At 39.9% G+C, this 16,644-nt stretch overlaps 1 protein-coding gene across 1 annotated transcript; it reads left to right on the top strand.

The window, feature by feature from the left end:
* Positions 1-1,710: 1,710 nt before the first annotated feature.
* Positions 1,711-13,517, top strand: mrpl1 (mitochondrial ribosomal protein L1). The gene is made up of 9 exons (XM_063490061.1): positions 1,711-1,756; positions 3,386-3,494; positions 3,717-3,984; positions 5,193-5,276; positions 5,632-5,703; positions 7,532-7,643; positions 8,390-8,490; positions 9,647-9,728; positions 13,366-13,517. Exons 1-9 carry the CDS (start codon positions 1,726-1,728, stop codon positions 13,464-13,466), a joined length of 960 nt encoding a protein of 319 aa, XP_063346131.1. The 5' UTR covers positions 1,711-1,725; the 3' UTR covers positions 13,467-13,517.
* Positions 13,518-16,644: the final 3,127 nt, after the last annotated feature.

Below are 16,644 nucleotides of genomic sequence, written 5' to 3'. Positions count from 1 at the left end.
AAAAACGTTATTCATTGTGTATTACCACAGCATTTTGTGAATGAACTGCACCCTTTCATGCTTCAAAAAACACAAAGTTAGTGGACAAGAACTAAATAACATTATTTTTTAGTGGTAGACACTTCTTATACTGTAGAAACTTACACTGACTGAGTGCATGCTGTCACCACCGCATTTGCCTACTGATGAACAAAACTTCCTGCTGTTGATGGGCTCTGTGGAGCGACTAAAAAAATCATCTCAAAATATCTTTTGCCAAATCTCAACAAAAATACTTCCGATATTAGATACGTTAGTGCATGTTCCTTAGTAAGCAAAGTTTTTCCTGGACAGAAAGGTGTATGGCAATCCCAAAGAAATCTTAGTTGGGTCTGAAGGAAAACCAGCTGTGTTGGTAATAATGGACTGACAGTTTTGCTCATTAGGACATCATTTACTGAAGTACGTTAATTATTAAGTGGTCACAAATAACAGGAAATTACACATATTTATGTCAAATAATGTCATAGGCTGATTAAAATTAGAAGGACATGATTCAAAGTATGATTAATACTAAAGCTACTTCTAGATATAATAGACAATAAAGTACCCTGTCTCCTATTTAACTGCAATTAGGGTGATATGACTGTACTTTAGTGAATTTATCTAATATCTAATACCCAAGTCCTTCTATAAGCAATATTATAACTTGACACCCATGTTGAAATGCATCAGAGCAGCTAAATGGGTTATCTAAACCAGTTTTTAACTTCAGCGGTCATAGGACATACTGCATATGATAGAATCATCAATCAAATCTGAGATGTCAATTTAATTCAGTGTTACAGAAAGAAATTATATATATGCTAGCTTCCACAGGTAAATCGAGCCAAAGCCATTTTTCCATATAAAGAAACACACAAAGGCAAAATATTTGGAGCCAATATTTCTAATAGTCACAACTGTTTTGGCAGGAGCTATTTTACCACCGCTAACTAGTAAAGAAGTTATTCTAATACAATTAGATAACATGCTACACTCCCTTTTTTACGGTAGACTAATGCTAAAGCTCAGTGAGAAATAACTCAGGCTCCTGTCATGATTTTCTATTAATTGATTATATTAATGTTAGTAACAAACGCTTAATTACCTGTAAATAGTGGGGGGAATTATCTTTGTCCTGGTATGCTGTAGCGATATCTGGCAGGACAGTGGCGGGAAAGTACGCGCCTGCGCAATGTGTATGAATTAAAAAAATATTTTTGTTTCTCGTTATCCACCCAGGAGTCCTATTGGTTTTTTTTCCAGCGACCTTAATATTAAGTCATATAATATTTATCATGTATTGTTTCTCCAAAATATGGTCGCAAAGAGATAATAAGATAAACCATAATTTATACATAGCTAGGATGGTTTGAAACCTAAAATTTCGGCGTCCAGGTTTTATAGTTCAAAACTTTTATAATGTTCAATTTTCTTCCTAGAGCAGCGAGTAGAGTACAATTGTCTCTACATTCGTTTAGTTTTTTATCATAATAAATAAATATTAATGAAATAAATATATGCCGAATGAAAATGTACAACTCTCAGACTGTTGTCAGGTAGTTTATATTTTTATTTATGTATTTTTTGGTTTCAGAATATGCACCAGAACTAAAACTTTTTCAACTAACATTTGATCGTTTCCGAGGCGGAACCATTTATTCCCTACCTCTGTTTTCACACGGCCAAGCGCGATTCCCAGACATGGCAACCTGCACGCGTACTGTGTGGAAAGGTCAGTTGTTTTGTTGTGAAATTGGATTCTTTTTAGATGACATTAAAAAAAAATAAAGGCATGTGTTTATAGGCTGCGTTTGTCTTTTCCTGTTTTCTCGCTTGGTCTCTGGGCTCGATTCAGAGATCTCTTTGTGTAGACTTTTGGCTTCACTGTTAGCTAACCAATGGCCAACCTGCTGTTTGACTATTTAACATATTATCAGCTAGTTTGTATTCACTTAATTTTCTCACGAATCAACAATATTTGATTTGATTTTAATTTTTGATACACTTTAAATCGGCATTGCTCTGATTGACCAGATACTTCTTAAATTAATTAGATTTTCATGTTATGTTTCCTTTCAGCCGTGATGTGCGGTAATAACCAGGTCAGAAGCTGTCATTGCAGTCGTATTTTAAGAGTTAATTTGGGTCGCCATATGCCGGATTAAAAATTATATATATTATTAACGAATTTTTGTGATAATTTACTTGAAACCAACGATTTGCTTGATGTAAATTAAAATGTTGGATTTTAAATATGATATCGCCCAACAGTCGTTTCATTGTGTCAATTATCCTAATTTGATCGTAAGTGGTCTGACCGACCAGTAAAACCAGTGCTTGTAATGTAACAGTCATCCAAAATGAATACGTTTTGAAAATACATGAGCCATAGCCAAAACTTACACCACTTCATTAAGAAACTCCCATCGGTTAATATTGGAAGGTATAATTTCTTTTTATTTTCACATTTACTGTACTGAGAAGAATTTCCAAATAGATAAACACTTAATGACTTTGCAAGTAAAACTTGCAAGGAAGCCATTAATATTTCAGGTTTTCAATAAAATGTTCTTCTCCCGATGAGTTGATGCCAGCATTACAAGACAGTAGGGCTGGCAGTAAAAAAGAAATAGAATGATTAATAACTTCACAACAGCTTTTGCCATTTTGCTAACCCATCCTAAAAAGCTTTAGCATGTCACTGCCAAAATAATTAAAAAACAAAAAAGAGCAGAGCATCAATACAGAAAACTATATCAACCTTAAGCAATAGCATAAAAATATATGTTTAGTTGACCTCTTTTTGTTATTATAAAATAATTTCAATAATGTTCTCCCAAAAGTCTTCCACATTTTATTTATGAAGCTGATATTAATGATAAAACATGTCTTCCATCCTGGCAGCACAGCATCAATAAAACATTCAAAGAAACATTTAGATTCACTCAAACAGTTTATGATGGGTACTGCTAAAACTTAGAACCATCACTGTGGGTTTCATTCTTTGTGGAAGAGTTTTTACAAGACTGAGACTGTAAACCATAATTTTATAAATTGATGAGCTCACTGACATCTTGCAGATGCACATCAGGGAGAAGTGCTTGTCATGCAAAAGACAGTGGTATACTTAAATTAGGTAGCGTTAAACACCGATGCTCATCATCAGCTTGTCTGCTGGAAATAAAAAGATACTTTGATGCATTTAGTTTATGTAAAGTTCATTAAAAATGTTTTATAAAATCACAGAGCGTTTCTCTTAATTATGGTGTGCAGTTTGATGTTGTGTCCCACAGGAAAAAAACAGCATGTGTCTGTTTGTTTAAACTCCTTATGAAGCTTTTTTCCTCCCCTGTCTTCACAGTTTTAGCAGGATGTCAGAGGCAGCTACTGAGTGCCAGCGGTCCAGCTTACTCAGGTGTCTCACAGACTGCACCAAGGAATCTACCTGTCAGAACCTTTGCAGCTGTCAAGTGAGTTTACAGACCTTTAAAGCTTTTCACCCAGAAATGATTTTCTGGCTCTAAAGATGTTTTGTTTTGGGGGGTTTTCTGCTTGACTCACGCCATTTTTCCCGTTCTGAGCAGTTTTCTGGTTAGTGTCTTTCCATACGAACAATAAAATTGAGAGAAATTAGATGCTGACCTGGTGACTCAGACATTTCTCAGGTTAACATCTCCCCTCTTGATTGCCAGGGCCCTAAAGAAAGACAAAAAAGACAACGCAGAAAAGGAGGTGAAGAAAGAGAAGAGTGTCATCGATGACAAAAACAGACATAAGCCTTTCGGTAAGACTGCATGGGCGCCTGTGGATGACGTGTATGTTATGAGGTACTACCCACGGACTCTGTATGACCCAGCGGAGGCAATTGACATGCTGAAGAAATTCCAGGCGTTAGACTTCACTCCCCACAATCAGCCGGTTTACATAGATCTGAAGCTGGACATGAAGCTGGAGAAGAAGGTAATCATGACAAAAACACTGAAACTCATGTTGACTGAATTTTCTAAGATAAAAGATCTGAAGAGCTCTTTGTAGTAAGTGTAGAGAACTCAGAGGAATGAGGGATGGCATGCAGTTAAAGTGCTTGGTTATATTCACCTTAAGCATTTAACCGAGGCACAAAGACAACGAAGGCTAACTGTGGTACTAGGGGAGGTTTTTTTAATTGTGTTCTCTGCCAGGTGGAAGTGATTAGTGAAGTGTTTTTCATGAATATGTTGGACAAGAAGGCAGCAGACATTATAACTACTATAAACATAAACAAACACAAAAATACAGCCATCTCAAATTACCAGCCAATGAACACAGCAGCTGCATCATGTGCTATAAATTCTCCAGAACAGAATTGGTTCAGTTTCAAAGAAATTTCAGTGCAAGCATATTGACGAAGAGGGCTGTTCTGTTCTGTTCAGTCTTCTGAGCACAGCAAGGTTTGGACACACCTGCACGTAAAGGCTTCAAACTGCTCCCTGCTTTTCTGACTTTGTTGCTATTCACACATTGGTTCCATCAAACCCTTTTACTGTCCCAGAAACCACTGGCTGCTTTTCCTTTTATCATCAAGCTGGAACCTCAGAATAGAAAAGAACATCCTGATGAGGGTTGATCATCTGCCAGTGTGTGTGTTTGTGCGTGTTTGTGTGTGTGCCGAAGACAATTTTTAGCAGTCACACTTGGCAGACTTATTTGGATTTATTTGGTGCTTTCCCATTCTGGCTGTCACTGTCACGCCTCGCTTCCACCAATCTGAGGGTTATTCATGACATCAATCTTTGCAGCACAAGCAGTTTCAGTTAATCTGCTGAAAACAGCGCGACACCGAGGAATAAAAGCCTCACGAGTGCTTCTTTTCGTTCTTTCTTACACATCGCAGGGCTGCAGAGCTGCTGCTGTGCTATCCAGAGGGTCCACGGGAGACAAACCCGGTCTTACTCTTAGCTGTCTGTCACTGCAGAACTAATGTTCCCATGCATTATGAATTATGAACTCTCTAGAGAAATGAAAATTTAAAGTGGTGGCTGAATAACTTTAATGCTTGATTATGTAGGCCTGCTCTGTGATTGACATCCTCGCTTTTCCTTATTTGTTTCCAGATTTTTTTGCTCTTTTCCTGCAGCATACCCGGTGTTGTTACTCATAATAAATTACTCTGTTTTTCCTCCTTGCAGAAAAAAGTCGACACCTTCGTCAGCACTGTGCACTTACCGCACGCCTTCAAGGCAGAGATGAACAGAGTTTTAGTTTTTACAGAGGTAAAAACTTTTATTTTAGCCTCACTGAATCTTCATTTCGTAGCCATTTGTGTGTCTGTTGTTGATGAATTGTTTTAATTTTGTCGGTGCATGATTCAGATGTGCAGCAACAGCACCTTTTATTTGTCTCCCTGTTTGTCTGTAATGAATGTGCTTCGGTCGTGGCTGCTTTTTATCGTAGAACCCGACGAGCAGGGTTTGATTAATATTCCTGTCAAGCTGCGCAGGCCGTGGGTTGTAACTTAGATGAGCGTGTTAACGGCCATAATGAATGACATCGTTGGGGTCTGCCAGACGTTGACACACCCAAATCAGATTTAAATGGGCGCGGGTGTCTTTGGTTGTGTCTCTGCAGGATGCTAATCAAGCCACAGTTGCTCGGGAGAACGGAGCTGTGTTTGCTGGAGGAGTGGAGCTCATACAGCCGGTGAGTTGGTTAAACTGAGCTAAACGGCACATCCCGTAAGGTCAGATCGAGTTTACCGGGAGAACCTCTTGGGAAAACTGAAAAAAGTATTACTTTTCTGTTTCTCTCCAAATGTCTGTGCTGTTTACTTGTTTGTGAGGCAAACTGTTAAATTATTAAAAAACTCCCATGAAGAAAACTAAAAAGATAAAATGTCCAGTCACATCCTGAATAATTGCAGAGATTTTGGGTTATCTGTTTGCTGGTTAGTAGAAAAAAAAGCACATTTATTGATGTAGTTCTTCTCAAGGACAAGAGTCACAAAGTGTACAATAGAATAGTTAAAAGAAATAAAAGAGAGCTCCACAGGAATTGAAAGCAATTAAAAATAAATGTAAAAACGCTGCTTTGATTAGAAGCAGTAATTACTATAAAAAACATCCCCATTGAATTTCACTAGAGCCAAAGCTGCTCCTACTAGGTGTATATGCAAAAGAACATAACTGTAATAAAATGAAGAAAAATTAATGAACCTCAATCTCCAAATTACCAAAAACCTAGCAGTTTTTTGGTAATTTGGTAATAAATATTCTCCTTATTTATCAATGAGGAGAGCTGTATGTATGTTTTTATTTGTTTTTGATATTGTTTTCTTTAAGTTTTAATAATAATTGATGAGAAAAGAACTGTGTGCTACTTAAGGTGCTCCTTTATTCACACGAGGCCGCCACTGCAGGTCAACCACATGTTTCATTTGGTGGATGTTTACGTCAGATGCTGTTTCTGACACACAAAGGGATTTGAGAACACTGGAATTTAAAGCATTTTTTTAAAAGACACAAGGATGAGTTCCTGCCGCAAGTGGAGGAGTTCAAGTATCTCGGGGTCTTGTTCGTGAGTGATGGGAGAAGGGAGCCGGAGATCGACAGACGGATTGGTGCTGCGGACGCTGCACCGGTCCGTCGTGGTGAAGAGAGAGCTGAGTGTAAAAGCGAAGCTCTCAATTTACCGGTCGATCTACGTCCCTACCCTCACCTATGGCCACAAGCTGTGGGTAGTGACCGAGAGAACGAGATCGCGGATACAAGCGGCGGAAATGAGCTTCCTCCGAAGGGTGGCCGGCCTCTCCCTTAGAGATAGGGTGAGAAGTTCAGCCATCCGGGAGGGGCTCAGAGTAGAGCCGCTGCTCCTCCACATCGAAAGGAGCCAGCTGAGGTGGTTCGGGCATCTGACAAGGATGCCTCCTGGGCGCGGTTTTCCGGGCATGTCCCACCGGGAGGAGGCCGCAGGGCAGACCCAGGACACGCTGGAGAGATTATATCTCTCGGCTGGGCTGGGAATGCCTTGGTGTTCCCCCGGATAAGCTGGAGGAGGTGGCTAGGGAGAGGGAGGTCTGGGCTTCTCTGCTTAGGCTGCTGCCCCTGCGACCTGGCCCCAGATAAAGCGGAAGAAGATGGATGAATGGACAAAAAAAATTTTTTAAGTACTACATTTAGATGTATAAATTTAGATTTATATTTGCATTTAGAGCGCAAAAGTCCAAATCACATATCCATGAAAACAGATTTATACAGTGGTTAACTGACTTTTTAAAGAATCAACAGCACTCATCTTTTGCAGGCGGGCAGTCTACAGGTCAGACATCACAGCCTGAAAATCTCAGTCTCCACGGGTCCACGTGAGAAAGCTAAAAAGTGATTTCAGTTTATGCACAGAGCTTATGATAACAGTAATGAGACAACAGGAGACCACCAGTATAGCAGCAGATTTGGGTAGATGAGGACCAAAACCTGCAGGAGTCTTAATGTTTAAACTAATTTGTTGTCATGTGGTTTTATTCTTTTTTAAGATCTTGGATGATGAGGTTTCAGCAGACTTCTATGTGGCGGTTCCCGACATCCTGCCGAAGCTCGTACCACTGAAAAACAAACTGAGGAAGAAGTTTCCAAAGAGCAAGAGAGGTGAGCTGCAGGTTAAGAGTTGTCTTTATCTTCAGCCGTGTTGAAGGTTAAGGTGGACCTGTCCAATTTCAGCACCTTTTTTATTTATTTTTTTTAATTGGTTGTCTGCTATAGTTCAAAATAATCCTTATTTATCATATACTGGTGCTTAATGCTGCATCTCAGTCCAACCTCTGATTGAAACAAGCTGTTTGAGCTCCTCACCGTTTAACTGTCCTGCTGATTGGCTGTTTCTTGGCTCGAGGTGGCCAAATTAGGAATTTGTGCTTTAACTGTCTTCATAAAGAACCAAGAGTAGAAAGAATACTGTGTATTTCAAGCAGTCTGAAACTTGGAAAGCTTTTAGCCCAGCCTATTTATACACATTCACTAATATGAGCATCCACCATTCTAATATTATATGAATATCTGAAAGAACATCAGGAAAAATTAAATGTCTGAAGAGTTACTGGAATTTTAATGGCTACTTTTATTCAACAAAGTAAAGGCTGATGATATCAGTCTTTGATGATGATGACAGGAAATTCTATTATTTCTGATTCGTACTTCAAAATTCTGTTGTGGCTTCAGTGACATTTTATTTTTAGTTCAAATGTTTCACATTCAGCAGTTGATAGTTTTAATCCAGTGTCACTCACAACCAATGAAGACGACAGCCATAACTGGATGTCTAAAGTGTGAATGCGTTACGAGATAATGAGTGCTGATCACTTATTCTCTCTCCCGTTTTCTCCCTTTACTCTCAGGCTCAGTCGGCATCAACGTTCCCAAGATGTTGGAGCTATTTAAAACGGGTCATGAGTACATGGTGGAGAGCGACTGCTATGTTAGGACCCAGATAGCTACGGTACGTCATAACAAACCAGTACATGCAATGTGCATTGATGGGAGGAGCCGTGTGAATGTGTGCAAAACCAACAGAGGAAGTTTTCAGCGATGAGGCAGTTTTAAGTTTTGCAAGTTTTAGTGCTCAAAGCAAAGGAAAAAAAAAGGTCCTGATTAAAAAAGCATAAATTCCCACAAGGATGGAGACATAAAATCGATGCGCCCTGAGGAAGGTTGAGGGAAATGTTGGAGTGTGTTTAGGGAGGAAATGCTTTATGTATGTGTGTGTGTGTGTGTGTGTGTGTGTGTGTTTGCTTCTACTGGGTACATTTTTAAATAAAACAGTATCAGCTGGTTACAGGCTTGGTGTTTTCCTGTTCTATATATTTTTATCACATCTGCATGAATTTAAAATGCAGAGAACACATATTCGTTCGTTTATAAGCACTCAGCATATCAGGACATTTTCACACACAAACTCAGGACAGTCGGGTCGGTACAGTTTAACTTTGTCAGTTGCGACACAGCAGGAAATGATCTGCTTTGCATTCACACTGTCAGCCTCTGAGGCTGAAAAGTGAAGCCAGTACAGAACTACAAGAAAAGAAGTTCCTTCAATGGTCACAATCGCTAACTTCAAAAGTGAGTCAGAAAGTCTAAATGAAATTATCTGACACGTAATATGATTGGCAGCTTGTTAACCAAGCTTGTCCACCTTCTCTTCTAAATGAGGGAAAAAAATCCAACATGGCGGTGGCCAAAAAGTAACATTGAGGCTTCAAAATGCAAACTCAGGTGATGTCACAGTTGCCACGTCCATCTTTTATATGCAGGCTATGTGCTTTGCAGTTCTCTGTGGGGTCAAGGTTGGAGATCTGCCTGGATAGCTTTAGCAGGAGGCTGCGGTGTGACATCACTGGTTAGGGTTCTGGCAGGTTAAAGTTTGGCTTATCTGATCCAACTTGTGTCGGACATTTAAACTCTTGCATGCACTTCTGTCGGGTGAGTCCAGGAAGTGCTCAGGGGTGCACTACATGTGTGAAATTCACTTGAAATGCTGGAGTTCTTTGTTTAAATGCAGCACATTGATTTTTCACCAGTATGAACATACAGAGGATTTCAGAAATGGTAAATATAATCGGACGTTTCAGACATCTTGTTTTCTCTCCTCTGCTTAGCTCGACATGCCCAGTGAGCACATCTTCGCCAATCTGCAGACAATCCTGGTTGATGTTTGTTCACACCGACCAGCCAGCTTGGGTATGTATGTTCACCAAAACCAACAGCAAGAACCCTCCGACAGTTCCTCAAGCCCTACCTCTGCTTTTATAGCTCGCAGGGAAAGAATAGCAGACTTTTGATTTATTTTTGTCTGCTTGAATGCTCGATAGAAAGCTTCTGAATCATACCAACTTTCATCTGCTGCATGGTGTTACTTTCCCTCCCGAGTTCAGTTTCAGGCTCTGCAGCACCGCTCATGCAGAGAGAAGGGAAAGGTTTAGCAGCACGCCAGCCACGTGTTCTCTGTGATGTGTTTTCAGGCTTACTGCTGCACTTTTCAGGGCAAGTGTTTTAAACTTGTTTACCTGGTAAAATCATTCCTGTGCTCTGTTAAAAAGAAGAAAAGCACATTAAGGGAGTACAGCTGGGAGGAAACTACTTTTAAACAGCATTCATGGGGAAACATGCTGAGCAAAAATGAGATTTTGGTATCAGATTGTGACGCTGTGTGATTTTTTTCCAGCCCTGAAAATTGATTTGAGTATGTCCTGTACGTGCAAAGATATGAAGGCCGCGTAAAATGTGTATGACATGAAGTTGAGGTCGAATGTTAAACCAAAACAAAAACTATTACCCCTGAGTTAAAAATTATGGCCGTTTGTCCGGGTTCGGCAGTTGGTTTTTCTTCCAGAGATCTTATAAATCAAGAAGAGAAGCAGAGGAGTCAGCAGCTTTTCCATCAAGCTGTAGTTCGTTCAGTAATTTCTCTGCATTTTCCTCCACTTTCTGTTCGATTTACAGGATGCAGTGTAATCATCAGCTAATGGATTCTCATTAGAGAGAAAGGCCTAAACGATCTAAAAACTAATTTTGAGCTTGCTAAATACCACGTCATTAACATTTTCCCCGCTGAAGTAAACTGCAGAGCTTTCAGAAAGGACTCTTTAAACCACTGACTCCATCTAAACTGGAACTGTGCATGTAGAGAACTCCGATCTCTCTCGTGTAGACCGTAGTACCACTAAACCTTTGTCTCTTCAGCAAAATAAAGAATAATGGTTTTCTTATCGTTTATTGTTTTTCCTCATACTTCTCATAAAATTGTAGAATGGAGTTAATTTCTTGAAAGTTTGCTTTGGTCCTGCATATCATTTTTCAATCATACCTGCATTCGTTTCATTTTACAAAAAAATAAAATCGCTTCATGTTTTAATGTATGCGGGAAAAACGAGCAGAATGAGAGCCCCGTGAATGCAACATATTAAAAAGGAACGGCCTCCAGAGGTTTACAGCCAGACTAGCAGCTCTGCAGGGTTGTGTTGCTCGTTATGATGGAAATCAAACTGACTTTCATCCCTCAGCTGTAAAAGGCTGATGGGGTAACGTCGTCACCCCGCTGGTCGAGCGTGCGGCATGGACGCCTGAGTTTGTGAATGTGATAACATAAGAACAACGACGTTGGAGCTTCGTTGATACCGTACGTGTATCCTAAAAACCTCGGACGAGTCCAAATCTCAGCGACTTTGACCCAAAGGTCAGAGGTCAAATTCTGTGAAAATCTTGTGAAGTCACCTAGAATTTTCAAATTGAAACTGTAGGTGCTTCTACTAAAAATCTCGGATGAGTTCGAATCTCAGTGACCTCAACCTCAAGGTCAAAGGTCAGGGGTCAAGTTCTCTGAGAAGCTTGCCATAAATTGATAATAACATGGCATAGAATTTTGAAATTGACACAATATGTGCATCTAGTAGGAGGCTGACACCAGCGGTTGCCTGTTTGTTTGTTTGTTTGTTTGCTTGTTTGTTTGTTTTTGACCCTTCAAAACCTCAAAAAGAAGAGAAACTGGACTTTTTCTGGCAGAGGTCATCACACCGTTTCCTGGCAGCAGGCGTGTGACTGCACGCGCAGCAGATCCTTCTGTTTTAAAGTACTTGCAGTAAACCTGAGTGTGTGCAGTTTCAGCCTGACGACGATCCCTGTGGGAGTCTTCACCGCTCACCCTTGAAGCGTTAATGCTCTGCTGAACCCGCTCGGCTACGCGCGGCATCCTCAACGCAACGTCGGTTGAGTGAAATGTCTCACTCGATGCGTCGTTACGGCTCTGCTTCATTTGGCGATGAAGGCGCCGCGTCGAGCCGGGCCACCTGGGCTTTGACGACGCAACTTTGAGTTTGTGCCAGCAAACATTACAAATCCCTGACAAGAATCACACAAGGACCCCGCGGCAGAATTTAATTACCTCGGCAACCAGTAGTGAAGCATCAGAAAATGCGAATATCAGGAATACTTACTGTTAAATTGGCTTCTTTATTTCCATTACTGTTTTTAAGAGTCATTTAGACAGAGGCTAATGGCAGCAGCGTGGGCAAAAACAAGAGTAAACTTCACAGATAAGTGCTTAAAAACAGAGAGAGAAGTGCGGAAATACAGCGTGTGGGTATGAAGAAGAGACCAGCTCCCCCCAAGGGGCTGATGGGAGTTATTCACGACCAAAGACGTAATATGCTAATAAAAAATAATATGAATGCAGAGGACAGGAGACAACGGGGAACGCAGTGCTGAAATAACTATTCATAAGTATGTTAAAAGTAAATACGTGAGAGAAATAAGACTGCAGGGAGTTTGTAAGCCAAAGACGGAGAAAAGGGAACGATGTGCTGGTGAGAGATGGAAAGAAGCTGTTTAACATAATTTAATGCAAACTGATGCTCAGCCTGATCTGTATCAAACTCCTTTTTTTATTATTTTAACACTGTGAGGCTTGGGCTGTGTTCATCTTCTAATTATCGTCTCGCAAAGTATTTCATTAGTCCTGCTTCCATTAACAGGTTTAGGATTTTAGTGTCTCGGTAATACGAGTCAGTCCAGGTTACCTCGGATATGGTGGAGATTCTGCCTGGAGAAACAGAACTTTTCATTTGTAATTTTAAATGTTTTAAAACATCCTCCCTGTGTGTGATTTTAGATTAATCTGAATTATTTATTAAAAAAACATGAATTTATTCTGTAAATCTGACAAACAGTCTGTAGCCAGTATTATCGGTAGCTGCGTTGTGACGGTGGGGATATTTTTGCCACATGCGGAAAGGATTTATGAAAAAAATACATTGATACAAATACATTGCTGAAGCTCAGATATCATCAGTGCTTTGAGGCCAAATTTGAGCCTAGATATTCTAAGATAACTATGTGGTATTATGTCAAACTGGAAACATTTGGGATTCACAGCAGCTCAGCCACAAAATGTAAACTGCATAAAGTTACAAAGCAGAGTCACGGAGTGCGTAAGAAGTCGTGAACACTCTGCTGACTCAATAACCACAACCTCCTCTGTCATTAATGTCAACACAGCAACTCTTTGCTGGGAGCTTCATTGCCATCTAAGCTCCTTTAGACTTCCTACATCTGCTATATACCTGCAAGCCACTTTGCAACCCACCTCCACCCCGTATCTTCCTTTTATGATGTGTTTGACTTCATTAATTTCAAATATGTTGTCATTAACACTTGCAGCAGAAGGGGAGGGGGAATCATTTGTCAGTCGAAAGTGATCATCAGCCCTGCAATTAAGCAGATATCAGTTTTCTGTCTGTGTTTGGCTTCTCCTCCACTTAAAAAGAGCCGTTCTTTATGACGACAGCGTTTTTCTTCCTTTCTTTTCCTCTTTCCGTATCAGGACCTTTCGTTGAGCGAGCGATCATCGCCAGTCACACCAGTGAAGCTGTTTGGTTCAAGAGCGAAGATGTTCTCCCAAAATCACCAGAAAAGGAGGAGTGAGGTGCAGATTGTGTATATGTGCATTGTAGTCAATAAAGTTTTTGTTCTGTGGCTCGTGTGTTTTGGTATCCGTTCTTTCAAAGAAGGAAATCCCAGGAGAGCAAAATGGGACAAAAGGTAAAAGGTGACCGAGACAGGAAAGTGACGTTTATTAATGATAACAACATGGCAAACTAAAACCCATAAATCAGCGGTACTCTTATTGTTTTACAGAATGACAGGAGGTCCAGAAACAGTCTGAGGGGGTTTCGTCTGAATTATTTATTTATTTTATTTTTTTATTCTTTCTATTTATAGTTGTATGACCACATGGTCAGTGAAAGCGGTCCTAAACATCGTTTTTTCAGCTAACAAAAGCTTTGAAATCCGTTTAAACATTGAAGCATATAGAGATGTTTATATCTCCATATTTGTGTCCTCAAATACAATAAAGTATAAAGCATTTAATGATTTTAACTAATTGATTTTGGTTTTGTTTTAAAATCATTAGGCTGTCGACATGACGTTTAAAAGTTTGAGCTAATCCCCACTCAAACAAATACATATATAATACATACAAATGCCTTCATTTTTCTTATATTACCTGAGAATGACAAATAAACACATTTAAGAAGCTGGTATCCAAAAAAATCAGGTTCTGGGTCACTGGGGGAAATAATTAAACTGTTATGCAAAGTGAGGGGCCCCATGTCCACAACCACAAATTTTCATTTGTCATCCTAAGAGGTCCATTTAGAAACTGCTATAAAATCACGTGTAATACTGCCAGCTGAACAGCAGGGGGCAGTGTTTACATAGCTTGCACTCCAGACTCCTGTAGGATTAAACGTAAGTTTTCCTCCAACCTGTTGAATCTCATTCCAGGAGGTAAAGCCAACCTGACACTGAGGGAGAAATTAGATTTTCTTACATGAGGCCACTAATATATAAAAAGTAGTGAAGTAAAAAATGTTCACAGATTTTAATAGTAGACATGTACTTGCACATCATGTATAATCTTGCATTAGATTATGTGTGTGTATTGTGGATGCTTGGGATGTATTCACAGGTAAGCCTTTTTTTTTTTTTTTTTTTGCCTTAACATTGCAAATTAATTATTTATCAAGCTTGTGAATGAATAAATAACCCTGAAGTTAAACCTGTGAGTTGAAGGTTAAAGTGAAAACAGTGTTTTAGTAACTCAATTTAAAAGCTAAGATTTGCACACTCAGCCCTCCCAGCACATTATTTCTGTGGTTCAACACATCTTTAGATGTTAGCATGTCTTTGGGAAAGTATCCCATGTCTTTTATGTCCCAAACCACAGCAAGAGTAGAGTCATCCTTTCAAGCTGTGCGTTGAATTAGCGCAGCCTTTTAGACATTAATCCTGTGATGCTGTGCAGGTTGACATTCAGAGTGAGATTGAGATTAGTTTGAATTTTTATTGGTCCCTGTGAGGGAATCAGGCTGCTGCTGCTGCAACTAATTTAATAGGATTTGGTGGTGGAGAGCAAAAGAAACAGACTATAGAAAGAAGCAATGAAAAACTGTGGAAACGGTAAAAGTCATGAAACCGCCTTTAATGAGCTTCTTGTTGACATGCAGTAACGCTGCTGTGGTGCCAGCTTGACTCTCACAGGTGTGTCTGTCTGTCTGTAAACCGTGGTTTTTCATACTGATCTGGCTGTTGCTGTAAAGATGTTTACTTCCTTTGTTTCTCTCGCCAAGATGAAAGAGTTCTTGGGGACAGAGAGGCTGGGAAGTGATTTCACATCTAGACTAAAATGTCTCAAAGACTGAAGAAAACTGCAACTGCTCTTGCTCTTTCTATTCTGCAGAAATACCAGCAGCATTAGCTTGTTAACTCCTCCAGTGAGCCGTTGGAGGATTTGCGGCTTATTTCCGGTTAACTATTTTTTGGTGAGAGATCATACTGAGCTTCAGAACAGCTTCAGTCCATCTTGTCTCTGGAAATTTAATGGAGAGAAGATGTTCTTTTATCTTGTGGTGGAGAGTTTAGTCTAACAGTCCAGTCCAAAATCTCCCGTATGTTCAATTTGCTTTATTTAAAATATACTGCCAGTTTGCAACAACATTTGTCTCAAGGCACTTTATTTCACATTTTAAAGACTCCACTTTATTAGAGAGAAAATTCTAGTTAAAGTGACCTCCAGACACGGGGAAATGCAGCCGCTGGGACGGGTGTAAACAGTTGTACATGAGTGGAAAGAGAAGACAGGACCATGAACAAAGAAGATAAAACAAACTGCAGTAGAGAAGACAGAAGTTAATTAGAAGCACGGTGTAATGTAAATGAATGGGTGCATGGAAAGAAATGAATTTCTCCAGGAGCTTGAGCCTAAATCTGCATAACTACAAAGTGGTTTAGGTTTAGTCTCTGTGTCCAGCTTCAGCTATAAATATAAGATTTATCAAAAAGGGAAGTTGGAAGACTGAATGTAAACTCGGGGACTGACATCTTTGACTTCCTTTAAACTTCTAGAAGGTTCATGATGAGAATGTGTCAGCTGAAGTGTGAAGAAAGGTGTTTAGGTTACTCATAAAGCAGGGGGCATCTGGATTTGAACCAGAGACTTCTTGAGCTGCAGTCAAATGCTCGACCCCTGAGCTACACCCCTGCGCTAATCTACCAAGCAAGTACATCCCACTGTAAGGCACTAGTTGGGCATCATGACCACTAAGGTCGTGTCCTGTCCTGCCTTTCACCTTATCTACCAATCCCCACACCAATGGGATTTCAGAAACATATTTAAGATACAATTTCTGTCAACATACCCTTTAGTCACACACATCATGAAGAGTCTGCTGTGTGGTTATGGCCAGCGATGATGTCTCTATAGTTATAACCGGAGATTTATAAGACCTCCATTCCAAGCCTGACTTTAATAGGAGGTCAGGTATAATCTCAGCAGAGCCCTCATGACATGTCAAAATGATATAGTTATTTTTGGTTGTGTTGGAGGTCAGAGTTTACCCTGGTATATATATTTATATATTTTTAAATCTTCTCCTTTGTCACTGCAGACGGGGAGCTGGTTATAAATAGTTGAAGAGTGCAGACAGCAGCAGAATTAAAGCAGCAGAAAAGAAAGCTTGTTCAAAGGCAAAACCGATTCTGATCCCTGTTTTTGGCAGAGGACAAAAGGACTGAGTGGAGATCAGGTTACTGCCATGTG

Source organism: Pelmatolapia mariae, linkage group LG12 (assembly GCF_036321145.2).
Source record: "Pelmatolapia mariae isolate MD_Pm_ZW linkage group LG12, Pm_UMD_F_2, whole genome shotgun sequence".
NCBI classification, from domain to species: domain Eukaryota; kingdom Metazoa; phylum Chordata; class Actinopteri; order Cichliformes; family Cichlidae; genus Pelmatolapia; species Pelmatolapia mariae.
The sequence above is the reverse complement of the archived record's forward strand: the minus strand, read 5'-3'. Positions and strand labels throughout refer to the sequence as shown.

Excerpts from the sequence above, each read along its gene's own strand:
- mrpl1 (XM_063490061.1), top strand. The coding sequence starts at position 1,726 with ATGGCAACCTGCACGCGTACTGTGTGGAAAG. Across the intron at positions 1,757-3,385 it reads CACGCGTACTGTGTGGAAAG|TTTTAGCAGGATGTCAGAGG; the intron begins GTCAGTTGTTTT and ends CTGTCTTCACAG. Across the intron at positions 7,644-8,389 it reads GTTTCCAAAGAGCAAGAGAG|GCTCAGTCGGCATCAACGTT; the intron begins GTGAGCTGCAGG and ends CTTTACTCTCAG.